This window comes from Chlamydomonas reinhardtii, chromosome 9 (genome assembly GCF_000002595.2).
Source record: "Chlamydomonas reinhardtii strain CC-503 cw92 mt+ chromosome 9, whole genome shotgun sequence".
Classification (NCBI taxonomy): domain Eukaryota; kingdom Viridiplantae; phylum Chlorophyta; class Chlorophyceae; order Chlamydomonadales; family Chlamydomonadaceae; genus Chlamydomonas; species Chlamydomonas reinhardtii.
Window position 1 is genome coordinate 961,269 of NC_057012.1, and position 27,388 is coordinate 988,656.

General features: G+C 63.8%; 1 protein-coding gene across 1 annotated transcript in view; it reads left to right on the top strand.

Annotated features, from left to right (window-relative positions):
- Window positions 1–6,602: 6,602 nt before the first annotated feature.
- CHLRE_09g400850v5 (uncharacterized protein) overlaps window positions 6,603–27,388 on the top strand; it is a gene marked incomplete at its 3' end in the record, with an annotated part of 42,128 nt that continues 21,342 nt past the window's right edge. Inside the window, exons 1-53 of the mRNA XM_043066003.1 lie at window positions 6,603–6,874; window positions 7,062–7,212; window positions 7,498–7,592; window positions 7,910–8,057; window positions 8,290–8,399; window positions 8,593–8,774; window positions 9,073–9,208; window positions 9,504–9,681; window positions 9,845–10,008; window positions 10,283–10,440; window positions 10,585–10,733; window positions 10,908–11,146; window positions 11,341–11,496; window positions 11,720–11,852; window positions 12,069–12,244; window positions 12,485–12,644; window positions 12,827–12,972; window positions 13,253–13,404; window positions 13,611–13,716; window positions 13,943–14,100; window positions 14,278–14,467; window positions 14,612–14,926; window positions 15,083–15,198; window positions 15,389–15,548; window positions 15,749–15,846; window positions 16,005–16,134; window positions 16,319–16,530; window positions 16,731–16,840; window positions 17,041–17,413; window positions 17,567–18,111; window positions 18,405–18,486; window positions 18,639–18,722; window positions 18,887–19,028; window positions 19,154–19,286; window positions 19,480–19,589; window positions 19,775–19,941; window positions 20,149–20,424; window positions 20,633–20,911; window positions 21,142–21,398; window positions 21,566–21,647; window positions 21,787–21,861; window positions 22,054–22,201; window positions 22,355–22,490; window positions 22,731–22,840; window positions 23,004–23,179; window positions 23,394–24,260; window positions 24,521–24,605; window positions 24,755–24,884; window positions 25,111–25,297; window positions 25,464–25,684; window positions 25,780–25,885; window positions 26,082–26,151; window positions 26,406–27,295. Coding sequence (XP_042920800.1) covers window positions 6,808–6,874; window positions 7,062–7,212; window positions 7,498–7,592; window positions 7,910–8,057; window positions 8,290–8,399; window positions 8,593–8,774; window positions 9,073–9,208; window positions 9,504–9,681; window positions 9,845–10,008; window positions 10,283–10,440; window positions 10,585–10,733; window positions 10,908–11,146; window positions 11,341–11,496; window positions 11,720–11,852; window positions 12,069–12,244; window positions 12,485–12,644; window positions 12,827–12,972; window positions 13,253–13,404; window positions 13,611–13,716; window positions 13,943–14,100; window positions 14,278–14,467; window positions 14,612–14,926; window positions 15,083–15,198; window positions 15,389–15,548; window positions 15,749–15,846; window positions 16,005–16,134; window positions 16,319–16,530; window positions 16,731–16,840; window positions 17,041–17,413; window positions 17,567–18,111; window positions 18,405–18,486; window positions 18,639–18,722; window positions 18,887–19,028; window positions 19,154–19,286; window positions 19,480–19,589; window positions 19,775–19,941; window positions 20,149–20,424; window positions 20,633–20,911; window positions 21,142–21,398; window positions 21,566–21,647; window positions 21,787–21,861; window positions 22,054–22,201; window positions 22,355–22,490; window positions 22,731–22,840; window positions 23,004–23,179; window positions 23,394–24,260; window positions 24,521–24,605; window positions 24,755–24,884; window positions 25,111–25,297; window positions 25,464–25,684; window positions 25,780–25,885; window positions 26,082–26,151; window positions 26,406–27,295 — 10,026 coding nt within the window. The remainder of the gene's footprint in view (window positions 6,875–7,061; window positions 7,213–7,497; window positions 7,593–7,909; window positions 8,058–8,289; window positions 8,400–8,592; window positions 8,775–9,072; window positions 9,209–9,503; window positions 9,682–9,844; window positions 10,009–10,282; window positions 10,441–10,584; window positions 10,734–10,907; window positions 11,147–11,340; window positions 11,497–11,719; window positions 11,853–12,068; window positions 12,245–12,484; window positions 12,645–12,826; window positions 12,973–13,252; window positions 13,405–13,610; window positions 13,717–13,942; window positions 14,101–14,277; window positions 14,468–14,611; window positions 14,927–15,082; window positions 15,199–15,388; window positions 15,549–15,748; window positions 15,847–16,004; window positions 16,135–16,318; window positions 16,531–16,730; window positions 16,841–17,040; window positions 17,414–17,566; window positions 18,112–18,404; window positions 18,487–18,638; window positions 18,723–18,886; window positions 19,029–19,153; window positions 19,287–19,479; window positions 19,590–19,774; window positions 19,942–20,148; window positions 20,425–20,632; window positions 20,912–21,141; window positions 21,399–21,565; window positions 21,648–21,786; window positions 21,862–22,053; window positions 22,202–22,354; window positions 22,491–22,730; window positions 22,841–23,003; window positions 23,180–23,393; window positions 24,261–24,520; window positions 24,606–24,754; window positions 24,885–25,110; window positions 25,298–25,463; window positions 25,685–25,779; window positions 25,886–26,081; window positions 26,152–26,405; window positions 27,296–27,388) is intronic.

Genomic DNA, 27,388 nt, shown 5'->3' on the forward strand with positions numbered 1-27,388 from the left:
TGTTGTAGGAACTTCAAGGAGTGAAAGGGGCTGCAATAGCCTTTGCTGCTGGCTGCAACACGCATGGTGTGAGCGTTATGCAGCCTCTGCTGCTGGGAGGGGCACTGGGTGCGCAGGCGGTGTCAGGAGCCGTAAGCAGGGACCGGGCCGCGACGCGCCCATCCGCACGGGGCCTGTAGGTTGATGCGGTATGCCTGGCGTGTAGAACGCGCGCGCAAACACATGGTACCATGTGATTACAGCGCTGGAAGCTTGGGGAGTCGCTGGTGGGGGCCGTATGCAGCCTCTGCTGCTGGCAGCCGTAAGCAGGGACCGGGCCGCGGCGCGCCCATCCGCACGGGGCCTGTCGGTTGATGCGGTATGCCTGGCGTGTAGAACGCGTGCCCCAACACATTGTACCATGTGATTACAGCGCTGAAAGCTTGGGGAGTCACTGGTGGGGGCGGTATGCAGCCTCTGCCGCCGGCAGGGGCACTGGGTGCTCAGCCGATGTCAGGAACCGTAAGCAGGGACAGGGCAGTGGCGCGCCCATCCGCACGGGGCCTGTCGGTTGATGCGGTATGCCTGGCGTGTAGAACGCGTGCCCCAACACATTGTACCATGTGATTACAGCACTGGAAGCTTCGGAGTCGCTGGTGGGGGCGGTATGCAGCCTCTGCCGCCGGCAGGGGCACTGGGTGCTCAGGCGATGTCAGGAACCGTAAACAGGGACAGGGCAGTGGCGCGCCCATCCGCACGGGGCCTGTAGGTTGATGCGGTATGCCTGGCGTGTAGAACGCGCGCGCAAACACATGGTACCATGTGATTACAGCGCTGGAAGCTTTGGGAGTCGCTGGTGTGGGCCGTATGCAGCCTCTGCTGCTGGCAGCCGTAAGCAGGGACCGGGCCGCGGCGCGCCCATCCGCACGGGGCTTGTCGGTTGATGCGGTATGCCTGGCGTGTAGAACGCGTGCCCCAACACATTGTACCATGTGATTACAGCGCTGAAAGCTTGGGGAGTCACTGGTGGGGGCGGTATGCAGCCTCTGCCGCCGGCAGGGGCACTGGGTGCTCAGCCGATGTCAGGAACCGTAAACAGGGACAGGGCAGTGGCGCGCCCATCCGCACGGGGCCTGTCGGTTGATGCGGTATGCCTGGCGTGTAGAACGCGTGCCCCAACACATTGTACCATGTGATTACAGCACTGGAAGCTTCGGAGTCGCTGGTGGGGGCGGTATGCAGCCTCTGCCGCCGGCAGGGGCACTGGGTGCTCAGGCGATGTCAGGAACCGTAAACAGGGACAGGGCAGTGGCGCGCCCATCCGCACGGGGCCTGTAGGTTGATGCGGTATGCCTGGCGTGTAGAACGCGCGCGCAAACACATGGTACCATGTGATTACAGCGCTGGAAGCTTGGGGAGTCGCTGGTGTGGGCCGTATGCAGCCTCTGCTGCTGGCAGCCGTAAGCAGGGACCGGGCCGCGGCGCGCCCATCCGCACGGGGCTTGTCGGTTGATGCGGTATGCCTGGCGTGTAGAACGCGTGCCCCAACACATTGTACCATGTGATTACAGCGCTGAAAGCTTGGGGAGTCACTGGTGGGGGCGGTATGCAGCCTCTGCCGCCGGCAGGGGCACTGGGTGCTCAGGCGATGTCAGGAACCGTAAACAGGGACAGGGCAGTGGCGCGCCCATCCGCACGGGGCCTGTCGGTTGATGCGGTATGCCTGGCGTGTAGAACGCGTGCCCCAACACATTGTACCATGTGATTACAGCACTGGAAGCTTCGGAGTCGCTGGTGGGGGCGGTATGCAGCCTCTGCCGCCGGCAGGGGCACTGGGTGCTCAGCCGATGTCAGGAACCGTAAACAGGGACAGGGCAGTGGCGCGCCCATCCGCACGGGGCCTGTAGGTTGATGCGGTATGCCTGGCGTGTAGAACGCGCGCGCAAACGTATGGTACCATGTGATTACAGCGCTGGAAGCTTGGGGAGTCGCTGGTGTGGGCCGTATGCAGCCACTGCTGCTGGCAGCCGTAAGCAGGGACAGGGCAGCGGCGCGCCCATCCGCACGGGGCCTGTCGGTTGATGCGGTATGCCTGGCGTGTAGAACGCGTGCCCCAACACATTGTACCATGTGATTACAGCACTGGAAGCTTCGGAGTCGCTGGTGGGGGCGGAATGCAGCCTCTGCCGCCGGCAGGGGCACTGGGTGCTCAGCCGATGTCAGGAACCGTAAACAGGGACAGGGCCGCGGCGCGCCCATCCGCACGGGGCCTGTAGGTTGATGCGGTATGCCTGGCGTGTAGAACGCGTGCCCCAACACATTGTACCATGTGATTACAGCACTGGAAGCTTCGGAGTCGCTGGTGGGGGCGGAATGTAGCCTCTGCTGCTGGCAGCCGTAAGCCGGGACAGGGCAGCGGCGCGCCCATCCGCACGGGGCCCGTCGGTTGATGCGGTATGCCTGGCGTGTAGAACGCGTGCCCCAACACATTATACCATGTGATTACAGCACTGGAAGCTTCGGAGTCGCTGGGGAAACGGCATACCAAGCCGCTGCCCACCAGGCCGCCCATGCAACCGTCCAAAATCACACGCCCGGCAATGCCAGCCCATGCCTCTTGCATCGCCCGCGCCCTCCAGAATGCTTGACGCCCTGCATGCGTCCCTAGCAGTACAAGGTTTGCCATGACACACGCATGTTGTCAGGCGGAGAAACCGCAGACAGGGCATTCCAAGCCGCTGCCCACCAGGCCGCCCATGCAACCGTCCAAAATCACACGCCCGGCAATGCCAGCCCATGCCTCTTGCATCGCCCGCGCCCTCCAGAATGCTTGACGCCCTGCATGCGTCCCTAGCAGTACAAGGTTTGCCATGACACACGCATGTTGTCAGGCGGAGAAACCGCAGACAGGGCATTCCAAGCCGCTGCCCACCAGGCCGCACATGCAACCGTCCAAAATCACACGCCCGGCAATGCCAGCCCATGCCTCTAGAATCGCCCGCGCCCTCCAGAATGCTTGACGCCCTGCATGCGTCCCTAGCAGTACAAGGTTTGCCATGACACACGCATGTTGTCAGGCGGAGAAACCGCAGACAGGGCATTCCAAGCCGCTGCCCACCAGGCCGCACATGCAACCGTCCAAAATCACACGCCCAGCAATGCCAGCCCATGCCTCTTGCATCGCCCGCGCCCTCCAGAATGCTTGACGCCCTGCATGCGTCCCTAGCAGTACAAGGTTTGCCATGACACACGCATGTTGTTAGGCGGAGAAACCGCAGACAGGGCATTCCAAGCCGCTGCCCACCACGCCGCCCATGCAACCGTCCAAAATCACACGCCCGGCAATGCCAGCCCATGCCTCTTGCATCGCCCGCGCCCTCCAGAATGCTGACGCCCTGCATGCGTCCCTAGCAGTACAAGGTTTGCCATGACACACGCATGTTGTCAGGCGGAGAAACCGCAGACAGGGCATTCCAAGCCGCTGCCCACCACGCCGCCCATGCAACCGTCCAAAATCACACGCCCGGCAATGCCAGCCCATGCCTCTTGCATCGCCCGCGCCCTCCAGAATGCTTGACGCCCTGCATGCGTCCCTAGCAGTACAAGGTTTGCCATGACACACGCATGTTGTCAGGCGGAGAAACCGCAGACAGGGCATTCCAAGCCGCTGCCCACCAGGCCGCCCATGCAACCGTCCAAAATCACATGCCCAGCAATGCCAGCCCATGCCTCTTGCATCGCCCGCGCCCTCCAGAATGCTTGACGCCCTGCATGCGTCCCTAGCAGTACAAGGTTTGCCATGACACACGCATGTTGTCAGGCGGAGAAACCGCAGACAGGGCATTCCAAGCCGCTGCCCACCAGGCCGCCCATGCAACCGTCCAAAATCACATGCCCAGCAATGCCAGCCCATGCCTCTTGCATCGCCCGCGCCCTCCAGAATGCTTGACGCCCTGCATGCGTCCCTAGCAGTACAAGGTTTGCCATGACACACGCATGTTGTCAGGCGGAGAAACCGCAGACAGGGCATTCCAAGCCGCTGCCCACCACGCCGCCCATGCAACCGTCCAAAATCACACGCCCGGCAATGCCAGCCCATGCCTCTTGCATCGCCCGCGCCCTCCAGAATGCTTGACGCCCTGCATGCGTCCCTAGCAGTACAAGGTTTGCCATGACACACGCATGTTGTCAGGCGGAGAAACCGCAGACAGGGCATTCCAAGCCGCTGCCCACCAGGCTGCACATGCAACCGTCCAAAATCACACGCCCGGCAATGCCAGCCCATGCCTCTTGCATCGCCCGCGCCCTCCAGAATGCTTGACGCCCTGCATGCGTCCCTAGCAGTACAAGGTTTGCCATGACACACGCATGTTGTCAGGCGGAGAAACCGCAGACAGGGCATTCCAAGCCGCTGCCCACCAGGCCGCCCATGCAACCGTCCAAAATCACACGCCCAGCAATGCCAGCCCATGCCTCTTGCATCGCCCGCGCCCTCCAGAATGCTTGACGCCCTGCATGCGTCCCTAGCAGTACAAGGTTTGCCATGACACACGCATGTTGTTAGGCGGAGAAACCGCAGACAGGGCATTCCAAGCCGCTGCCCACCACGCCGCCCATGCAACCGTCCAAAATCACACGCCCGGCAATGCCAGCCCATGCCTCTTGCATCGCCCGCGCCCTCCAGAATGCTTGACGCCCTGCATGCGTCCCTAGCAGTACAAGGTTTGCCATGACACACGCATGTTGTCAGGCGGAGAAACCGCAGACAGGGCATTCCAAGCCGCTGCCCACCAGGCCGCACATGCAACCGTCCAAAATCACACGCCCGGCAATGCCAGCCCATGCCTCTTGCATCGCCCGCGCCCTCCAGAATGCTTGACGCCCTGCATGCGTCCCTAGCAGTACAAGGTTTGCCATGACACACGCATGTTGTTAGGCGGAGAAACCGCAGACAGGGCATTCCAAGCCGCTGCCCACCAGGCCGCACATGCAACCGTCCAAAATCACACGCCCGGCAATGCCAGCCCATGCCTCTTGCATCGCCCGGATGGACAGTTCGGTCTGCATGAGGAGGGCGCGCAGGACAAGTCAACAACAACATCATCTCCCGCACCATCATATCCCGCACTATGGTAGCATGCGGTCCCCACCTCCGCATGCCAACTTGCCCCCTAGTCGGGAGCGGTGTCTAGTTGAGATGGGAATCCGGCGCCAGCTGAACCCACCCCCAAATCCCCATGCATGCCCAGCGTAGAGGACCGTTCTAGCACCCGTGCAAAAGTCACGTTGAGGAAGAGTCGTCGGGGGCCAACGGGCTCCGGGACCACAAGAAGACCAGAACGTCACCACACGCCGGCCGGACGGGCCGGTACAGCCGACCCAGTAAGCGGTCGGTACTCTGCTCCGAAGACCCCGTCGCTGAACGGGGATCAGCTTCCAGATGCACTAAAACACTATTGACACTGTAGCCCAGCAGCTACTCACGAAAACATTATCGTTTGCTCCTAATTTTGTGCCCCACTTCTCCATTTGTTGTGTGCCGACGGCAGAATGTAATGTGTTTCATGTTGAATTCTTAATATCACTGTGTCCTAGTCAATGTCCCGTGATGGCTCCCCATTCCTCGGTCAATTCCCTGGTCCTTTCCCCGGTCCTTTCCCCGGTCCTTTCCCAGGTCCTTTCCCAGGTCCCGTTCTTGTTGATTCCCCTACGCATGGAGGAGTAGCATGGTTGAGCTTGACAGCAGCCCCGCCCTGAGTGCGAGTGGTTCAGTGCACTCCAATACGAAGCTGCTGTCAAGGCTGCTGTATACCCCCTCTCCCGCGCGCCTCGTCCCTGCCTGTTTTCTTCAACCCCTCCGCAGCTCCACGGTTCCGCCCGTGCACGGGGTCCATCCCTGACTTCTGTTCATTCCTGACCTCTATCGTCTCAGCTTTTCTTCACTGTGCGCGGGTTAGCTGGACCATGGACTGTGGAAGGAGTTGCAGCGGGCTTTGCACCCCTGACAACTCTGCGTGACTGAAAATGCGGCATCCCCGGCAAATCCTCGTCACCGGCTCTGCGCATCTGCAAAAATGAAGACTTGATCGGGGTATCCTTCATCCTCGTCATATCGCCGAAAATCTCCTAAAATACGATGACATTCCATCACTTTCTACAAAATATATATGTCACTATGGTAGAGTTTGCCTCTCCTCAGACACCGCTTGTTTTGTTCAAAAGCGTGCGTGAACCCCCCCCTCCGTTTGTCTGGAAAATGGCCAAAATGGCCGTTTAATGTCTGGAGACATTAAGATAGGAGCCCTGCTGCATAGGTATGTGGGGGAGGGGGGTTGTCTGCTGAGGCCGTCGAGTGTTACGGGCCTCGGGCTTGGGTGACAATACGTCGGTCTGACCCGTAGAGAACTGAGAAGTCGAGCGGCCATGCCAGCGCGCGGTACATCCCAGCGACTGCTTCAAGTACTGCTGTGAAAGAGAAATCCTCTCCGGGCTGAGGGGCGAGATAAAGCAAGCCAGAACGCCCTGAATTGTTCAGGATGTGGAAGGTCGGAAGTCGCCCCACTCGACCGCCAAGTCTTACCCGCTTTATTGTGTTGCTTGTACTCACATAATACAACTGTAAACTACGAAAGCCAAAGCATATATAGGTTGACCGACTCTCGGCATTTTTTTCGGGCTGGAACTTTGCAACGACGCTTAGTAGAAACAAGCCGTTTAACTACTAGGTGCTTACCATGGATGTACTTGGGGCTAGCTTAATGACGCAGAAGAAACTACAGGCAACATGCGCCTGAGGTTCCACGCGGAGGGTTGAGAGGCCTGCCAAGCATGAGGAGACACTGGAGCTTCTCCATATGGCTGTTATTGGTGCTGCTGGTGGCATTGCCGGCCTCAGGTTCGTTCAGGGCAGGGCACGCGGTCCTTTCGCAAAGCCAGCTTTAGTGTGTCCACAACCTTCCGAATACTTAAGACTATCATTTGTGATCCACAAGGACACCAATCCTGGCAATTGCGACTTGGTTTCAAAACTCAAGCTTTGACTCTCGCACCTTGTTAAAGCTGCAAGTTTGCCTGCCGCGCAGGCTCAACCTTTCGTGACTTCACAACATTCACGGACGCTAGCGTCGGCGGTCAGGACCTTGGTGGGGTCAGCACCTCAGCTGGCCAAGCGTCATGGCAAGCGTGCGTCACGCTGTGCCAAAGCTACAGCGAATGCGTCGGCTTCTTGTACAGGTAGCTATGGATTGAAGGGGCGGCAAGGATTACTGGGGTGGGTACAACAGTTGCAGGGGTTTCCCGGATACCCTAGCCGTGGGCCCGTCGGCGGCCCGTTGAAGCGCGTGTGGAAACCCTATGGCGTGGGTTTTTTTTGAGGTCCCCTCCTCTTGCCTGCCGTGTGCTCCCCGCTGCTACACGACCCGCATCTAACACAAACGCATGTCCACCCGCACCAGTACGGCACAGTCCTGTTTACGCGCGTGCTGCCCCCCCTGGCCTTTTCCCTGTGCAACGCGTCAGGAGCTCTCCGTCCGCCTCCTGCGTGCTCAAGCGCACACGAGGGAGAGTGGCGTACGGCGCGTTGCCGGCCGTGGGCGCTGTGGCGGGCGTGCGCGGTGAGCGACAGCGGACGCGGCGGGTGTGCGGCGCAGTGATGATGTGGGCAAGGGGTACGGGCAGGGGGTCCAGTGCCACGGCCGCCATGTACCAACGCAGGAGTGCACGAGGGGCTTGGCGGACGCACATAGATGGCCTACTGTACCGTTATCAGGAGCGCTCTTCCTGATCACGGGACGCCACCAGCGGACAGAGGCGGGGGCCGCTGCCATGCGCCTGGGCTGCCTGTAGGAGAACCACATTGTTTATGCAGTGTGTGCACCGCATGCTCATTAGTCACGCCCGCCCGCCCGCCCCCGTAACACACCGCGCGCAGGCTTTGAGGGCGCTGGGGCGCAGCAGCCGCAGGTGGTGACCGTGTCGCTCGGGTCGACCGGCAACTTCACGTTTGCCTTGGGGGCCACCTACCGGCGGCCGCCGCTGGTGCTGCCCAGCATTAAAGGCTATCAGCAGGCCGACTACGGGTGCGCGCGGCTGCGTGTGTGGGCATGACGGCTGCTGGGCGGCATGTCGCCAGCTGGTGTCGGGAGGCCGCTGCTGGCAAACCGGCCGGGTTTACAAGGCGGCGCAATGGGAGGTTGCATCACTTGCATAGCTGCGGGTGCCTGTAGGCCTTGCGCCGGCCACGTTGTGAGCCGAGGCTGAGGCCCAATGGCCGGGCGCTGCTTCCCGCCCCCCCCCGACCCCTGCCCGCAGGACGTACGCCATGCACGTCACGGACGTCAACACCACCCACTTTACAATTGAGAACCAGCACAACAGCGCCCTGGGGCTGAACGTGCTGGTACTGGACGGGCTGACGGATGGTGCGTGCGTTTGTACGGTGCATGTGTGTGTGCGTGTGTGTCACGCCCTGTGGCGTCATGACGTCAGGGGGCCGCCAGATGCAGGGCCTCTTCAAGTTGAACGCACCCCTGTCACAGCGCCGGAGCTGGCCGGGACCGGCCCCACCTATCAACCCACGCATAACCTACACACGCCCCCCCCTCGGACACGCAGACATGACATACATCCTGCCAGCGCCCAGCTGCGACAGCAACGGTGCCTGCAACACCACCGGCTGCCGGGTGCTGTCCCAGCCCCTCTCCTTCCCCTGGCCGCTGCCGTCGTCACACGTGCCGGACGCGTTCGTGGTGGTGCCGGAGGTGGCGGGCCCCGGGGCTGGCGCGCCAGCCGACTCGGTGCGTCGGCCGGCTACTGGGGCAGTGAGGGGGCGTGGCTGGGTTGCTAGGCACGGCTGCTCGGCCTGTGCCGCATACCGTGTGATGGGACAAAGGGCGACGGAGGAATTTGAGAAGGTTGGGCGAAAGGGACCTGGCCTACGTCCATACACGATGCATGCAAGAGCCGAGGAAGAGGCATAAAAGCAGTGCATTGCTGGCGGGGAGTACTCAGGCGAACAGGCACGAAAAGTGGTGTCGCATGCCTGAGAGCTCGTGTGGCCTTGTGCTCCTGTTGTCGCTGCTCGTGTTGCTGCAGGGGAGCACGGTGGCGGTGTCTGGCTCTCCGCCCAATGCCGTCAGCATGCGGCTGTGCCCCAGCTCCGGCGGTGGCAGCAGCCTAACGTCCTTCACCGCGGGCTTTCTGCTCACCGACCACCCCTTGACGCGGGCAGGTGCGCAATTAGCCTCGGGCGCAGCCGCAAGCGTGTGGGGGATGTGGGGTGCCTGGGTGTCTAAATGCGGCGGGCGGGTGCGTCCCGGGACGTTTGCAGTAAGCTCCATCACACGTATGCCTGTGTGCGGGATGGATATGCCAGCCTGCGTGTGCGAGGGCAGCCCACGCCAGTTGCAAGGCTCCCTGCGGTGGGCGCGCGCGTGTGCCATCCCTTTATGGACGTCTGGTTGGAAACGACTGCCCCGCCACCCCAACCACTCCCCCGCCAACCCAACACCACGTGGCACGAACAGGCTCCTACCGCTACGACTGCCCGCTGGGCTCCCGCACCAGTGACAGCGCCTGCCCGGTCGCCTACAACGGACCCACCGGCACCGACTGCGCGCTGCGTGAGATCAGCACCTACATCACCTTCAGCCGGCCGATGCCCGCCGACCCCACCCTCGTGCTGTCCATCATCGCCTCGGACGGGTGCGACACGCGCGTGTGCGGTCAGGGGGTTGGGGCGACAGGCGTGGAGGATAGGAGAGGAAGCAAGGTGGTGCTTGGGAAGTGGCGGCTTGGGCTCTCGTTGCGATAGGTGATCGATTGATGATACCGCGCCTGCCTGCTCTGCGATCTCACAAATGAACAGGGACCCCAGCACTGATAAGAACTTTGATGTGTACGTGCCGAGCGTGTCCATCTACGGCTTCACTCTGAACACGCGGGCCTACTGCACCACGCGGCTGTGGAGCCTGGAGGTGTCGTGGCTGGCGGTGTCCCCGACCAGCTCGCCACCCAAGCCCTTTCCCAGCGGTGCGTGTGTGTGTGTGTGTGTGTGTGTGTGTGTGTGTGTGTGGGTGGTGTATGTAGGTGTACGTGTGCAGGTGTGTAGGTGGCAGCGCCGCGGCGAACGCAAACAGTTCAAGTGAATGTCGAATGGCCGCAGCACGTGCGCCCAATCTTCCGCCCGTGCACTCTGCCTGTGCACCTTGCTGCCCTTGCCCCCAACGGCGCCCCTACTTGGATCCCCGTCCTCCTGGCCACGCACCAACATGTTCGCCCGACCACGTGCCGACCATGCGTGCAGTGGGCCGGTCGCGCTACGGCTACTTCTACCGCGGCTGCTACACCAACGACTACCAGGCCGTGATGATGTACACCATGTCCTCAAACGACATGGGCATGACCATTGAGCGCTGTGCGGCCCTGGCGCGCGCGAGCAACTACGCGTTCTTTGCCATCAAGGTGCGTCGTGCTTGTGTATATACGGGATGTCTGCTTGTGTGTGCGCGTGATTTTGGGTGAAGGTGTGGGCGCTGCTGAAATGCGCACAGAGCGGCCGTGCGTGCTCAACCTTACTTGCAATTCTGCTGCCGGCGCGGTCCGCAGGACGGCCGGGACTGCACCGCCGGCAACGACGGCGGCTGGGGCCTGCGCTCCTACGAGGGCACCGACGCCTGCGCCGTGCCGTGCACCGGCAGCGCGAGCGCCGGCTGCGGAGACACCAACCGCATCTCCGTGTACCAGCTGGTGGACAGGTGAGGACGGCCTTGGAGGACGGCGCGTGGTCCACCTCTTATAGGGGGGCGCCATCCCACGCCGGCTTGCTGCCCGCACCGCTTCCACTCGCTCCTCTCGTCTGTCCTTGCGCCATGCGCGCTGTGCCGGCGCCTGCGTGGCCTGACGCCCCTCTAACTTCCTAACGTGCACAGGTTCTACAAGCTGGACGCGGTCACGGACATGTCGGCCGCCGAGGGCCTGTGCAGCAGCAGCGGCGGCGTGCTGGCCATGCCGCTGAGCGGCGAGGAGAACGCCGCGGTGGCGGCCGCCGCTGCCGATCTGCTCAACGCCACCAGTGGCTACGTTCGGCTGGGCATGCGGCGGACCAGCAACACGCCGTCCACGGACCGCGAGGCGGGGTGGGACGTGGCGAGTGGCAGGCAGCTGACAGGTCAGCAAGGAGGTGGCGGTGCATGTGTGCGCGTTAGGGGAGCTTCTTTGGGGGGGAAGGGAAGGGGTCGACATGCGTGTGTCGAATGTGGACGGGTGCGGTGTGTTAGGTGCGCCCTTGCTTTCAGGGCGCATACCGCTGCTGTTGTTCGACGGTTTCTTGTGTGCGCCTCGTTGCATACCTGCTGCCTGCAGGCAACTACCTCAACTGGCGCAACCCGGCCGACGTGTCCTACCCGGCGCAGCCCAGCGGCAGCACCGACGACCTGTGTGTGTCCGGCTTCAGCACCGACCTGCTGTGGGAGGACACCTCCTGCACAATCGGCAGCGTCGCCATGTGCGAGCGCGTGTGTGAGTGGCGCATCGCCGTGCGCGCGCCTGCTGTGTGCCCCGCCTGCGGTGGCTTGGCTTGGCGGGGGAGGGGCATGGTTTCTAGCCCCACACACTGGCAGCACTGGTCGCCCGCATTGTTGCAGCGAGATCGGACGCTTTCCAAGGACAAGCACCGTTTCCTTTGTGGCTGCATGGCACGCAACGCCGATGTTGTGTGCCGCGTGTGTGTCCCTCCCTGCAGTCTCGCTGCCCGAGCAGACCACGTGGGTGGGCTGCTACAGCGATAGCTCGGGGTCGCCCCTCCTGCCCACCTACCTGGGCTGGGTGGGCAGCATCGCGGGCTGCGCGGCCAGGGCGCGGCTCGAGGGCTTCAGGTGCGCACTGGGGAGATGTGTATGTGTGTGTGTTCGGCGGGACGAATGAGGGCCCAACTCAACATGGGCAGCTCGCGTGCCTGACACGCGGCGGTGAATCAGCACCCGCGCGGCCCCCTCCGTCGTTCATTAAGCCATGGCCTTTACCCCTCCCTCCGCCTGCCCTTGGCCCTCCCGACTCTCTCCCCCCGCCCTGGCTCCTGTGCGCCCCCGCAGCCTGTTCGCGGTGCGCGCCCAGACAAGCTGCTACGGCGGCAACGACGCGTCCATCCTGAGGGGCGCGTCGCGCGGCACGTGCGACCTGGATTGCAACTACTACAACCCCACGCAGCCGCACAACGGCCAGCTGCTCAAGTGCGGCGGCTCCAGCGCCAGCGCCGTGTTCACCGCAGGTGCGTGCATGCACGCTGTCGTGGCGCGCCGTTGCAGCAACACATGCGGTGTTGCAATGCTTGGTTGCTGCAATGTTTGGTTGGAATGGTGGGAATTCGCGTACGGCAATCTTGGCACGCTCAGCGCACGGCGCGTCCTCTTGCTATTAGGCTTCCTATGTGTACCTTCCCACGGCTTGCCCGCATTCCAGTCTTTCATTCTTACACCATACTCCCGCGCCGCAACCCCTCCCCCCGCAGGCAACCAGTTCTGTCGTAGCCCGCTGATGGCGACCGGCAACGTGACCACCACTAACATGCCCTCCTCCGGCACCGTGCTCACCGCCTCCTTCAATCGCAACTTCCGCGCCGCGCCAGTGCTACTCTATGCGCTGCACAACTGGCGCCGGCCCTCCCAGACGTGAGGCTTGCCGGTGCTGCTGGGAATGCATACCGACATGGGCTAGCTAGCTGGCTCCATCACGGGATAACTAGTACACAAAAGTGAGCAGCTGAACTTTTGATGATGCTATGTATCCTGGTCTGCCCTCCAGTCCAGTAAATAGTCTTCCTGAAAACCCTCCCTTCCCCCCTCCTACACAGGTTGTCGGTGTCGGTGACGCTGAACGACGTGACCTGGGACCGACTCACCATGTGGGTGGAGATCAACGCCATGACGTACGCCGGCAACCCCGGCACTCTGGAGTACATGGAGGCAAACTGGATGGCGCTGGACGGCCTGCCGCAGGGTGCGTGCGTGCGCGTGCGTGTGTGTTGTGATTAAGAAAACGGAAACTGAACAACACGTGCTTGCGTGCTTCGGGGCCAGCACTGGGCCAGCAGCACCGCGGGCACGGGTGCTGATGCGGGGGCGGGGGCAGCAGCATGGGGCCATGGATGGGTGGGAGGTGCAAGGGCTGCGGCTTATGGCAACATGACATTGTGCCTACCTTTTTCAAGGGCGCGGGCACCGATGACAGGAACCCCTTGGCTGAAAGCGCATTGCTGACATTGCATGGTTTCTTGTAGGCATGCGGATCAAGCGCGAGATTGGCTGCAGCGCCGGTGGCTGTCCCTCCCCCTCCAACTGCTGGATCTACACCTACCCGCCGCTGCCGCCTGGCGCGGCTCTGCCTTTCGTGGCGGTCACGGCCACGCACACCACCGACGGCGGCTCTACGGTGCGTCGCGCTAGACACGCGCACACCTCCTTCCAATTTCACGCTCTGCGCACATGCCTCCAAAGCCCTCGCCTCGCGCTGTCTTGCTTGCGCCCACCAACCCACTGCTTCCTCCTCCTCCTCTTCCTGCTCCTGCTCCTGCTCGTGCGCCCGCCCGCTGAACCCTTTGCTTCCTCCTCCTCCTAATTTTGATCGCGCGCCCGCAGGCGACGCTGTCCGGCAACACGCTCAGCATCTGCCCAGTGAGCGGCGGCGCCATCAACGCCTTCCGGGCTGACCTGGTGCTGGCGGACACGGCCGTGGTGCAGACGGGTGAGGGCGCAGCGTGGTGTGTGCGGCGTGGTGTGTGCGGTGTGCGGCGTGGTGTGTGCGGTGAAGTGGCACCTGCCTCCCCGCGGACGGCGGCGCAAACTCGGCAGGAGCGCGCGGCGTGGGCCCAACTGATAACAGGCGTCCTGCGAGGTGGTGGTGTTGGACGTCGTTGCGTGGGTCCCGCCTCCCCCGATGTGTGCGGTTTGCCCCGCCCCTCTCCCTGCAGGCTGGGTGTCGTGGGCCTGTCCTGCGGGCCAGGAGACCAACGCCACCGCCTGCCCGCTGACAGCCGTGGGCGGCTGCGCCGACCGCGACCAGCAGTTCAGCGGCAGCTTCGAGCCCAGCTTCCCCTCCGGCTCCGATACCGAGGTCTTGCTGTCACTGGTGCGTAGTTGGTACGGAGGGGGGGGCCACGGGCGGGCCTTGATTGCGACTCTATTTCCCGGAAACGGGCCGCGCCCCTGCTGCGGCGCTGTGACGGGCGGGCCTTTAGTTCTCGTGTTGGGGGCGTCCTGCCAACAAGCTGGCTTGCTTGGTTTGTCGTGCGTGCTGCCCTGCCAGGTGGCGGTGGAGGCGGTGTGCGACGGCGGCTGCTACGGCGTGGACGTGCGGCTGGCGGGCCAGTACCACGACACCGACCAGCTGCTGTTCAGGGTGGTGGCGGGCTGCAGCACCAGCATCAGGTCCTTCACCGTCAACTGGATGGCCGTGCTGCGGTCGCGCCCCGGAGACAGCAGCGGCGTGTGCACTGGTGAGCCGCGCCGCCGCAACAACAGACGTCGCCGCCAGTCCTAGCGCGTGTTGCGCTTTAAACCGGTGCTGCGAAAAGTCTGGCCGGGCAGGGGCTCTTTCCTGACTCGGTGCCCACGCACCCATGTTGTGGAAACGCCCGCAGGGTCCCCGCGGAGGAGCGGCATCAGGCGCCTGGGCTGCTACGGCAACGCCACGACCGTGCCCAACGCCGTGCTGCCCCTCACGCTGCCCCAGAACCACCCCAGCATGACCATCCGGCGCTGCGCCGAGGCCGCCCGGCTGTACGGCAGCGACATGTTCGCCATCGTCAATGGAACCAGCTGCTTCGGCGGCTCGCTCTCCTCCGTCGGCGGGCTGCCGCCGCCTGTGCCGGCCTCGCAGTGCTCCACGGGCTGCTCGGGCAGTGGCAGCCAGAAGTGCGGCGGCCCCGACAGCATGTCTGTGTTTGGCATCTACGGTGCGTGCTGCAGGGCGTCGCCTTGCCCGGTGTTGGTTGCTATGACGGGCCAGTCGATACGGGATGCGTGCGCATGCATGAGTGATGTACTGAAGCGCGCCTCTGCACTGCCATTGCCCTGCGCTGCCACTGCCCTGCGCCACGTCTGGTGTGCAGACCGGTACAACACCATCGGCTCCAGCCCGCTCACCTCCAACCCCTGCGGCTCGGGCCGCGTGCCTGCCACCGTGGCGTCAGCGGAGGATGACGTCATCATCCAGAACGCCATGACGGTGCGTTCCGTTTGCGTGAAGCGACTGCGCCCAGCAGGCTCCGTGCCATGCAGGAGACGCCCCCAAACTTTGCATACCGTCTAGCCTTGTGTGTGATGCGTGTGATGTGTGTGAGACACGCGCTTCGTGCCCCTGCAACGTGTACCCATGCACGCGCCACACCAACTGGTGCCCAAACGCCCCCCGGCAGGTTGCAAACGTGTATGACGCGTGGATCGGTCTGCGCCTGACCGGTGCCACGTCCGGCGCACCGCCGATGCTGTGGGACACCCGCTGGACCTGGTCCAGTGGGGCCACCTACCGCGACCCCGTCTACAACATAGGCGCGCCGCTCACCTCGGCCCTGCCAGGTGCGCGGCGACTCGCTGCAGCCTGCTCGGCGCCGCCTGCTGAACTGGCAAGCGCCTTTCTCCCTGCTGCCCGCAACACCGCGTCATACTGGCCTAGCGCTGCCCGTGTGTGCCTCGCTGCGTGGCGTCACCTGCTCCCGCACTGCGCCACTTCCCCTGCTCCTGCCCTCCTGACCCGCCCCCCCCCCCCGCCTCCGCAGGCTGCACCGTCAAGGAGAGCACGCAGTACGGCGCCGCCAACAGCCAGTTCTCCACCCTCACCGTGGCCAGCTGGGCCGTCTGCTGCACCGCCTGCGCGGTGCGTGTGTTGCCGCCATGCCGGCACCTCCCTTCCCCCGCCCCCTATTACACCATGGCCCCGCAGCGACAAGCCTGTTCTTGCATCCCATGTCGTGACGCAATCCAAACGCGCTTACCACTGCTTTGGACGCCCCGGAATGCAACCCCTCCGCCCAGGCCAACTACGCCTGCTACTACTGGTCGTTCCGGCCCAGCGACGGCAGCTGCCAGCTCAAGGGCGACCAGGGCCCCAGCTCCTGGTCCTACGACGTCAACTACGTGTCCGGAGCCTCGCCGGAAGTGCAGGGTGCGTGCGGAGGGGGCCGGTCTAGGCTGGTCTGCGGGTTGTGGGGATGCAGAGCTTTCTTACCGTGCCGTTGTGCCACGCCTGTGCCTGGTGGTCTGCCGTGCTGCTGGTCTACCATGCCCTTCACCTGGCCTGCCGACGCCGCCATCTGTATGGCCCGGTACCTGCAAATCCGCATGTGCAGCCACGCCCGACGACCGGCCGAGCTTGGCGCTATGGCACTCCTCTCCCGAGCGGCGCTACACCAGCCCCGGCTGTGTGGCATACGCCACACCCAGCGGCCTCAGTGACCACCCGCCGCCGCCGCGGTCGGGGCGCGCGATGCGTGGCTGGGTACACGATGACTGCACCTCCTACCACACCGCCGTGTGCGAGCGGCTGATGTGGATTCCGGAGGTGTGTAAAGGCGGTGTTTGCGGTTGGCGGGTGGTGAGGGGTGCAGCTGCGTGCGTGTCGAGGGGATCGGGGATGCGTATGCTGGTTGCGGGTGGCGCTTACCGTGCATGTCGCACGTGCTTGCCATACCTACGCACACAGAAAGCTGATTCCGCGTTACCGCCCCTCTTTTCTCCACGCTTGATCTCCACGGCTCGCAGTACCTGGGGCAGGATGTGCAGTTCCAGGGCTGCTGGTGGCACGTGGCCGCCTCCGACATGGTGCTGCCCACCGTCATCTCCAGCTTCTCTGCAGACATGAACATCGCGCGGTGAGAGCAGTGCAGGCACTGGTAGCTGCCGCTGCGAGCTGGGCGGCTGTCGGGGCACAGAGGGGGGCTGGGTCGGCAAAGTGGAGCAGCCGGTGCAGGGCTGTGTTAGTGCCTGCGCGTCTTTGTCTTGCGCCTGCTATGTGAAAGTTCCACACTGCGTGTCGACCTTCCACCATCCTATCACCCTGCCGCACACACAGCTGCGCCAAGCTGGCATCCGACGCTCGCTTCCCGCTGTTCGGCCTGCACCGCGGCGGCGAGTGCTGGGGCGGCACCGGCACCGCCGCCTCCGTCACCGCCGGCCGCGCGCCCGCGCAGTGCAACATCCCCTGCCCGCTGCAGGACGAGGGCGAGACGCAGCCGTGCGGCGGCCTCACAGGCCTGCTGCTGTTCTCGCAGAGCCTGGGCCCATACAACATGGCGCAGGGGCGGCCGGCCTACGCCAGCTCGGTCACACGGCCGGGCGGCTCCGCCGGGTGGGGCTATGCGCAGGGCACGGCGCTGCTGACAGACGGGCGGCCAATGGCCAACGAGACCCTCTCCATCAACATGTGCATCACCACAGCCAAGCAGGTGGGTGCAGGGGCGGGCAAGCGGTGTGTTTGTACGGACAGCTTCGCATAGTCAGCTTATTTTCGTATCACGCATATGCGGGTACCGTAGCGGCGCGCGACCGCGCCAGGCACCAGTCAACGCTTTCCTCAAATGTAATGTACGTCCGCGCAGGCTCGGCCCTGGCTGGGCGTGCTGCTGCCCGCCCTGTCTGACGTCAGCGCCGTGCGGGTGCTGGCGCCGCCCGCCGACTGCTACCTCACCAACGCCGCCGAAGTCAACGCCGCCGACCCGTCACTGGGCCCCGGCAACTGCACCTCCAGCGGCCTGGCCGACTTCGAAGTGCGCATCGGCTACTACGACCTGCTGCAGACGCCCTTCCCCGACTGGGCGAGCACCGTGCTGTGCGACACCTTCACCGGCGTCGCTGCACCCGGCACCTGGGTCACCCTCAACTGCACCACGCCGCAGCTGGGGCGCTCCGTGATCGTGACGCGCCGCGCCGGCTTCACGCAGCCGCTGGGCCTGGCGCTGTGCGAGATCCAGGCGATCGGCCAGCCCAACCTCAGCTTCGGCGCGCCGCCGCCCTCGCCCGCGCCCTCGAACATGGGCTGCTTCCCTATTTCTGATGCGGTCCGCGGCTGCACGAGCGCGGGCCCGGGCAGCGATGTCGGCAACCCCTGCACGCTCGCCTACGACCACAACGCAACCACATACTGGTGGGTGCTGCGCCACTGAGTGGTGTGCGGGTTTGAGGGCACGGGTGCGGCCAGGGGTCTGCGATGGGACAGTGTTAAGGCAGGTTGGTGAAATCCGGTAGGGTGCAGCTGATTCCCAGATCCAGCAGATGGCAAACAATTTGCAACGGCAGTGCAGGAGCGCGGGTGCATGGGTGCGGCCAGGGGGCGTGTGTAGTATTCGTAAACCCCGCGATGCTGGCGTGCACGTTTGCCGCATCCTCGCGTGTTGCCATCGCTCCGTGCCGCCGCTGTCTGCTCCTTCTCCGACGCAGGAGCCGATCAGCAAGTGGCCCGGGTCAGGAGCTCCGTTTGGACCTCAAGACCGCCTATTCGGTGTGCTCCATCGCGGTCGACGTGAGTGCAGTAGCACACTGAACCTAGATAGTGGGCGCATTGGCTGGCGATTGGCAGCGTGGCTGCTACAGTTGGGACGACGTTGCTGAGCTTGGGCCAAGCTACCCGGCTGATCCACCCCACCGTGTACGCCCTTCCGTGTCATGCCGCAGTGGTGGTGCGGTGCGCCTGGCAACACGCCCTGCAACATGACCATTGCCACGTCGCTGAATAGCTCGTTCGTGAAGCCGTACGGGGTGAGTAGCCAGCAAGCTGCGACACACAGGCGATGCATAGCTAAAGCCCGGGCAGCGCGGTGAACTGGAGCAACCCTGTTGTGGATGTGTGCTTGGTGCTCTACAACCCCACTCACGTCCGCTCGGTTTCCCTGTCCTCCACCTCGTCACCGTGAACGCTGCAGCACTTCTCCGCGACGTCGTCCCGGATGACCCACACCGTATGGCCATCGACTGACGCCATGCAAGTCAAGATCGTTATCGACGCGAATGGCGGCGTGCTCGCCGGCGTTTATGAGGTTACGCTTATGCTCAGGGAGGCTGCAGGTACGATGTCGGGTCCGTACATTGTCGCACTGGCGCTGTCCGACTAATCCTGTTCGCGCTACAGCACATGCTTGCTGTACACGGTTATAACCGGCCCAATACTGGCTCACTCGGCCGCCGTGCAGGGTACTACAACATCATCCCCACCATCCCCGCCGGCAACCGCTTCGTCTCCAGCGTCAAGGACAGCAACCCCGCTACCTACGGCGACGCAAAGGCCGTGGATGGCATCTGGACGGCCTCACTGCCCACCGGATTGTGAGCTGACTGCTTGCTAGATCCGGGCTCCGCATCGATTACTGCGACGGGAGGGATGGGCTGGTCGCCGAGGGACGCCGTGGACCCAAACGCACACCTAGCACGTAAGCTTGCCCTGGGTGTGATCACCATACTTGTGCTGAGGACACGCGCCCTGCCGCTGGCCACCCTGCTGGCTGCTGCCCTCCCACAGCTGTTGGTCTTCCGCGGCGGTGGCGGCCGAGCCGTCGTGGATTAGCTTTGGCATGGGCGGCGGCGCCGTGTTCGCTGGCGTGCAGTTCCTGCTGCCGGACGACATCACACGTGAGGAGGCGCTTGGGCGCAGCCACGGGGCGCAGACAGCAGAGTTGCTTAGGGCCGTCCTCAACCTGCATGTAATCTATAAACCTGGCCACAGTGCTATTTGCAATCCAGAAAACGGCGTCGGCATTGCAATCAACGTGCGCACGCAAGTAACATGCACTCACCTCCAATCATTTCGCCCGCAGCCTTTTCGGGGACCTTCAATTTGCGCACCGGCTGGACGGGCGTGTCAAGCACCACCTACCTGACCTACAACTCCATCACCACCACCGTTTCGGACACCTTCTACCCGGGCCAGGTGGTGGACATCCCCTGCAGCTGGGCCGGCTCCTTCGGCGTGCTGTCACTCGAGGTGCGTGTGCGCGCGCGTGCCGCTATGCGAGCTGCTGGCAGTTGCCACTGGTGTCATTGATGTGCCGGATTGCAGTTGCTGGCCGCGTGCCCGCGCGCCACTTGCTTGACAAAGCGCTTGAGCACGAATATAGCACCGGTGTGCTGGTGTGGTGTGCCGCTGACACTGCTGCACCGTGCCGCTGCATCTCCTGACCCAACCCCACAGCTCCAGACCACCAACACGGAGCTGCAGATTTGCGAGCTCGCGCTCATTGGCCGGGCCCAGGTCTACCCGCCCCCATCGCCGCCGCCCCTGCCGCCCGGCAGCGGCGGAGGCTTTGGCAACTATGCGCTCAACGCGCCCGTGTTCGCTTCGTCGGTTGTGCGCAAGGGCTTCGACAGTGCCTTCAGCCCCGCCCCGTTTCAGCGCATACTGACGGACGGTCGTCCCATGTTGAACGACACACTGACCTCGGGATTCTGCGTCACCACGGCCAAGATGGTGAGCCACGCAGGCTGCTGCGCCGCGCAACTTGTGGCCGCGCTCCGCTAACGTGCCCCCTGTCAATTGCCGGGTTGGGCACCATAGCGTCATCCACACTATCACCACCCCACCGCCGCATGCACATAGCAAACGTCCCCGCGCGCCTCCCCATTCACCCGCGTCGCCGCCCGCCGCCGCTCTCCCTTCCCCTCTTCGCCCACTGCAGCGCCAACCCTGGTTCGGCATTGCGCTGCCCACACTGCTGGACGTGAGCAGTGTGACTCTGCAGGCGCCGCCCGACTGCTGGTTCTACGACGTGTGGAACACCAACTCGCTGGCGACGCCGGCGCCCTCGGGCTCCTGCAGCTCCGTGGGGCTACACGACCTGGAGGTACGGGTGGCCCACAGCGAGCTGGACCTCGGCACCCCCTTCGCCGACCTCTTCAGCACCTCCGTCTCGTGCGGCAGCTACACCGGCGCCGCCGCGCCCGGAGCCCTGGTCACGGTGCGTGCAGTTGTGGCTGCAGCAGTGGCTGCAGCAGTGGTTGCAGCAGTGGGTGGAGGCGAGGGAAGGGAGCTTGGTTGGATGGGTTGCGGCGGAACCGCCCGGTCGCACACCACATGCGTGACGGAGGGCAGCCTTTATGCAGGACCGAAAGCGTGAAGCACGCAGGCGTGCTTTTTGCCAAGGGCCGCAGCTGCTAATCCTGTCTCGACGCGCTTCGCCATACACAGATTAACTGCACGACAGTCGTCACCGGCCGGACCGTGATAATCGTTCGCCTGAACGGAGCGGCGCCAGCGGGCCTGGCGCTGTGTGAGGTGCAGGTAATGGGCAGCCCGCCCGCCCCCGGGCCCCCGCCGCCGCCTTCGCCGGCGTACAACCCCATGTGTGCCGTTAGCAACTACCTCATCAACAGCTGCAACAGCCAGGGCCCTGGCGTGACCGGCAACTGCAGCGCAGCCTACGATGGCAACGGCGGCACATACTGGTAATTGATTGCCTGATGCAGCCATCACCATGGCCTGACGCAATGCTCGCTGATTGTCCCTAACGTGAGAAAAGTACTGGGCCGAATTGGAGGCACAATTTGTGGAAGCTGTGCACATGGCGGTTCATGCTCGCTTTATGAATATTCGTGTTGTTGGTGATATGCAGGTCGCGTTTGTCGGACCAGGCTGACCAGCAGCTTTCTCTCAACCTGCACACCGTGTTGCGCGTCTGCCAGATCCAAGTGGATGTGAGTAGTTATGAACTCATGGGGCTCGATATGCTTCGCCTTGACGTCCTAAAATGGCGATGCCGGCGCACTCATGTACACTCGTAAGCTCTCTACTAACCATTCCGGCTGCCCCCGGGTGCTGATGCGTGTGGTGCAGTGGTCTTGCAGCATGGCGGCCTCATGCAACATGTCCGTGTCGGCTGGGCTGCTCACCTCATCCATACTGGTCTTTGTGAGTACCGTGCGACTCAGAAGTTGGACCGGTGGCTGAGTGAACCCACACGCCGCACACGCCGGCTAGCTCATCCTGTGCAGTGCGGCGTAGGCGCCTGCCAGCTGTTGCTGCGCTGTGCCCTCCGTCCTGAGCCGAGTCACGGGAAACGTGTACGTGAGCGCTGACATGCTGCCTCCACCACCGCTACAGAACACGACCGCCGCCTCCGCGTCGCCGTACACGGTGTACATGTACCCCAACGCTGACGCCAACCACCTGATCTTCCGGGTGGATGGCCTAAGCGCCGGCGCTTACACCTACATCTATGAAGTGCGCGTCTTCCTGGCAGAAGCAAAAGGTGCGTTGCCAGCTCATCATGTGCGAGCTCGTCTTGTAAAATAAAAACACGCGCCAGCAGCTGCTGTGCGGCGCGCGCGAAAGCAGCGCCAGCCGTAACCCTTGCCAACGACTCGCGTGCGGCGGAACGCGCTGCCTGTCCCTTGCCCGCCAGGTGCCTACAACTTCATTTCGCTGGCGTACCCGCCCGGCAGCCTGCTGGTCGCGTCCAGTCAGAAGAACAACGACCCCATCTACACCCCAGCCAACCTGGTCGACAACGTGTGGAATGCGGGCCTGAGCAGCGGCTGGTGAGTACGTGCACGTGCACGTGTGTGTGTGTGTGTGTGTGTGTGTGTGTGTGTGTGTGTGTGTGTGTGTGTGTGTGTGTGTAACGGCCGCACGTTGGGTGTGTGGTCATAAACCGAATCGGGGTGTGTATCGCGCATGCTTTTTAAGCACGGCAAGCTGCCATGCATGCTCAGCTTGTGCTGGTGTCTTTTCCAAACTTGTGTCTGCCTGTGTCATACACACGTGTGCGCCACGTCCAGGTGCTGGGCTTCGGACAGCACCTCCAGCGACGCCCCCTGGCTGGCCTTCAACCTGCCCGCCCAGCACACGCTGCGTGGCGTGCAGCTACTGCTGCCGGACTACATCACGGGTGCGTGCTGCACGGTTTTGGGTTGCTTCAATGCTTTGCTTTGGGTTTCGGCCGCGCCCATGGAGCCGGCTTCGTATCGCCTGTTCATTATTTATCCCTTCGTGCGCTCACGCCATGCATTCATGCCGCACTGCCGCTCATTCTGCCGCACAATCATGCGCAGCCTACAACGCCGACATCACGGTGCGCGCTGGTAACAGCACCGTCAACACCACCGCCGGGCTGTCCGCCAACCCCACATGCTACGTGGACGCGCGCAGCGGCGGCAGCACGTGGACGTCGGCCGAGGTGGTGACGCTGTATTGCAACTCGCCCTCCGCGCGTGTCATCACACTCCAGGTGCGGCACTCGTTCATGTGCTGCATGGATGCAGTGGGAGGAGGCCCGCGTTCTGCTGGCGCGTTGCTACTTGAGAGTCAAAGGCCCAGATCCCCATGTGCATGGACCCAGCGTGCGGCCGCCCATGTTCACATCGACACGTGTACAAAATCCACCTCACGTGTGCGCACGTGCCTCATCAACACCTGCCTCGCTCCTCGCGCCCCGCGCACAGGCCAACCTGCCGTACTGGGAGTGGGACCTGTGCGACGTGGCGCTGTGGGGCCGGCAGCTGCTGCAGGGACCGGGACCGTCGCCCGGCGGCGGTGGCAGCTATGCTGAACAGCCCTTCCCCACCGGCTACCCCAGCTTCCCGCCCAGCGGCATGCACAAGCGCGTTGCCAGCTATGAGCCGGACCTCGCGGGGGCCATGTCCTCGCCGGCAATGGTCCAGTGCCCGGGCGCCGCGCCGGATCTACTCACTGCCGTGCGCATAAAGAAGACCAGCAGCGGGCCCTGGGTGCAGGCGGTGCAGCTGGTGAGCTGCGGCAGCAACGCCACTGTGAACAGCGGCCTGAACGACGGCGGCGTCACGGGCTGGGAGGTCGACGACGCCTGCGCTTCGGGCTACGACCAGCTGAGGGGCTACGAGCGCAACAGCACGAGCGACCCGCTGTGGGGCGTGTGGGGCCTGTCCTTCCACTGCAGCGGCAGCGGCGTGTGGACGACGCCCGTCGGCTCGGGCCCTGGTGGCTACACCGGGCGACTGGTGACCCTGCAGTGCCCGCGCGACTGGCGGATGAGCGGGCTGGTGCTGTGGGGCAACACCTCCCAGGTGGGGGTGGTGGCGCCCTTCTGCACGCCTGCCTCGGGCGTTCCATACGACCCGCTGGCGACCTGCCCCTTCATCAAGGGTGGCACACTGCTCCCCGGGTACGTGTCGCCCAACCCCATCACCGCCGACCTGGGCACAAGCATCGCTGCCAACACGGCCGTCAGCACGGTTATCAGCATGTGCCAGGCCACTGCCAGCTGCGCAGCAGCCGTGCTGTCGCCCACGGGCGCCGGCGCAAGCGGCGACAACTACAACGCCGTGCTCACCGTAAGTGCGGGCTTGGCGGTGGCCGGGGGCGTGGGTGCAGACGTGGGTGTGAGTGTGGACGTGGGCATGGGTGTGGGTGTGGATGCAGCGGAGGCATGCAAGGCAAGGCGTAGGATGAGTGCGGTAGGAAGGCTCGGCGCGGCCTGCAAACGGTGCGCTGCAGCTACAACTAATGATGAGCCCCTGCTGTCAAGTTGGACACGTTGGATTGACGTTCCTGCGCTGTACTGCGTCCGCAACGCCTCTGCCCTCGCCCCCAGAACGTGCCGCTGTCCGACCTGCAATCCCCCGGCTACCTGGACGGACTCACGGGCTGCACCGGCACCGTCATGCTCAACCCCAAAGGTAACTCATCACAGGGCTGAACATGGCTCCAATAATCGTACTGAACAGCCACGCGCCCATTCTAGCAACAAATTCGTAGTGTTTAGTCAGAAGTTACGCCCGACCGATCGCATACCGACTATGCCGTATGTGTGACTGCACACCCCCAGGTCGGCCGTCCTGGTACTGCATGGCTGGCTTCACGCCGCCGCCGCGTTACGTCACCGCGTACAGCCCCATCACCGTCACCGGCGCGGAGGAGTGCGCCTGGCAGGCGGCTGCATACGTCGTCGACGCATTGTGGGTTTGCTGCCGTTGTGTCTGTCTGCGCGCTGTGCAAGTGCCCTCGCCGTGTTCTGTTCTTGGGCGTGGTCAACGTGTGAACGCAAAGCAGACGCTTCCGGAACAGACGAAGGCCCTTTCATGAGTGCGTTCGTGCATGCCCCCCAAACGTGTATCCTGTACCCAATGTTCTAACCTTGCAACCCCCCAAACCATGTGCCTGCCTCCTTGTTGATGCATGCAGCCTTACCAGTGCCTCGGGCACGCAGTGCACCATGCTCTCCTACTCCGACACTGTGGCTGCCTCCGACACGGGCGGCGTGGCCGTGAACTCGTCCGCCAATGCCGGCGCCTTCTGCTGGCGGCAGTCGGCGCCCTGGAACTGTACCGACGTGGGGAACGTGCCCGGCAACGGCTACGACAGCTTCCAGGTGAGTGAGCGGCTGCTGCCCTAGGCGCTCACAACCGGATTCGTGGGTGGGGTCCCTCAGCAGCGGAGCAATCTATTCCTGGCGGAGAGACGCTGTAGGGTTTTTTACACGCGCGCCTTGGAGCATTTCTGATCGACATTCTTCGCGGGCACCTCTGCCAACGCAGGCCGCGACACCAGAGGTATGCAAGTGGGCATGTGACAAGGACTTCAGCTGCACCCACTTCTTCTACAACGCCACCGACTTCGGCTGCTACCTGCGCACCCTGGCGCCGTCGGCCACCAGCGGCACCAGCCAATACGCCAGCGGCCCTGGCCAGCAGCGCGCTTGCATGAAGACCCCCTACCACAGTGACTACTCATACGGCAACCCCCCGGCCTCCTACGGGTAAGGCCGGGCTGCCGTGGGAGGCAACCGCCCCAAATCATTTCACTCAGGCACTCATCCCTCCATTGCACGCATGCCACGCACCGCATGTACAGGTCAATGTGCTGGGTTGGCGTGCACCTGGGCAATTCGGTGCCCAGCTGGTCCAGTCCCTACGGCAACGCACTGAGCGCAACGGAGTGTGCCAAGTTCTGCAAGCAGGTATGTAGTGTGCGCGTATATGTGTACGTTTTACTCACTTAGTATTCTCGTTTACGGTACGTGTGCTTGGGCATGTACTGTATGTGTGGGCTTGGGCGTTCATGATATAAGCGCCTGTCGGATCCTCGCATGCCAACTCATGTGTCGTGGCCCCGCACCCGCGCAACCTGCCCTGCCCTCCCTTGTCCCACCCCAGTACGGATGCGGGCACTGGAGGCTGCACAACGACGGCAAGTGTGACGTGTACTCACCCAACACCTATCTGGGTAAGCCCCCGACGCTTGGCTGGGGTCGTCATGAAGCCGGTGTGGAGCCGTCCTGGGTGTGTGTGGCCGATGCGGCCGTTGCCGCCCGGGGCGTCCGCACTCTGCGTGCATCGCCGTGTGCTTCCACGTGTGTAGCGTAGCCCTGACCCGCGTCAATTGCACAGTCTCACAGAGGCAAACTGACCTGGACGGCTCAATCATGGCCCCCTGGTGCCTGACTGCATGCCCGCGCCCCCGCCCCCGCCCTGCTGCAGGCTTGTACGGCACGTCTGACATGTACGGCCCTGACGTGGACACGGCCATGAGCTGCCTCGCCACGGTTCGTGCCGAGTACGAGTGCCTGCCTGCCGGCTTCACCGTGCAGTACTCGCTGGCCAGCTCCGTGACCACCAACGTCAGCCGGGACGCGTGCGCCGACGCCTGCAGCGGATCCAGCAGCACCTGCACCGGCTTCACGATGATTGACACGGGCAGCGGGTTCACCTGTGACCTGCACGCCCGCTCCTTCGTGGGCGCCTACGGCGTAAACACATACGACCCCAGCGCCGGCGCAGTCTCTGTTTGCCTACGCACCTTTGCCGCGCGCGCGCTGCGGCTCGCCAACGCCACCGCTGGCGGCGGCTACAGTCCCTCCCCCAGCTACTCTCCTGGCTTCTCGCCCACCCCCACCCCCAGTGGGGCTGCGGCCTCGGTACTGATGGTGTCGCTGCCGCGCGGCTACCCCGGCACCGGCTGGGCCACTGGCGTGGCCAGCCCCTCCTACGCAAACATGGACTGCATCACCGGCTACGCTACGTCCGTCACGTTGGGCGGCCTCAGCAGCCCCTACCTGTCCTACATGTCTCTGGACAGCTGCAGCGGCGGCGGCTCGCGCACGGGCGCCAGCTACGTGGGAAACATCACTGTGATGTCCGTGGGCGACCAGGCGAGCTTCAGCTGCCCGAACGGCTTCTCCGCCATCGCGGCCATCCAGAGTGACCCGCCCAGCCTGGCAGCGCTCTCGCCGTTCGAGTTCCGGCTGTGGTGCACCGACGGCAGCGGCGGACAGTGGACGGCACCGGGAATCGGCAGCGGGCCGGGCGCAACCAACTTCAAGGATACCGTGGTGACCTGCCCCATTGGCGCGGTCATCAGCGGCTTCAAGGTGCGTGCGCGACAGGCCCGCAGGCCGCCGGTTGCCGGGCCGTATGTGCCATGCACACATCTGACATCGCATGCCTTTGCGGCTTGCAGGGAG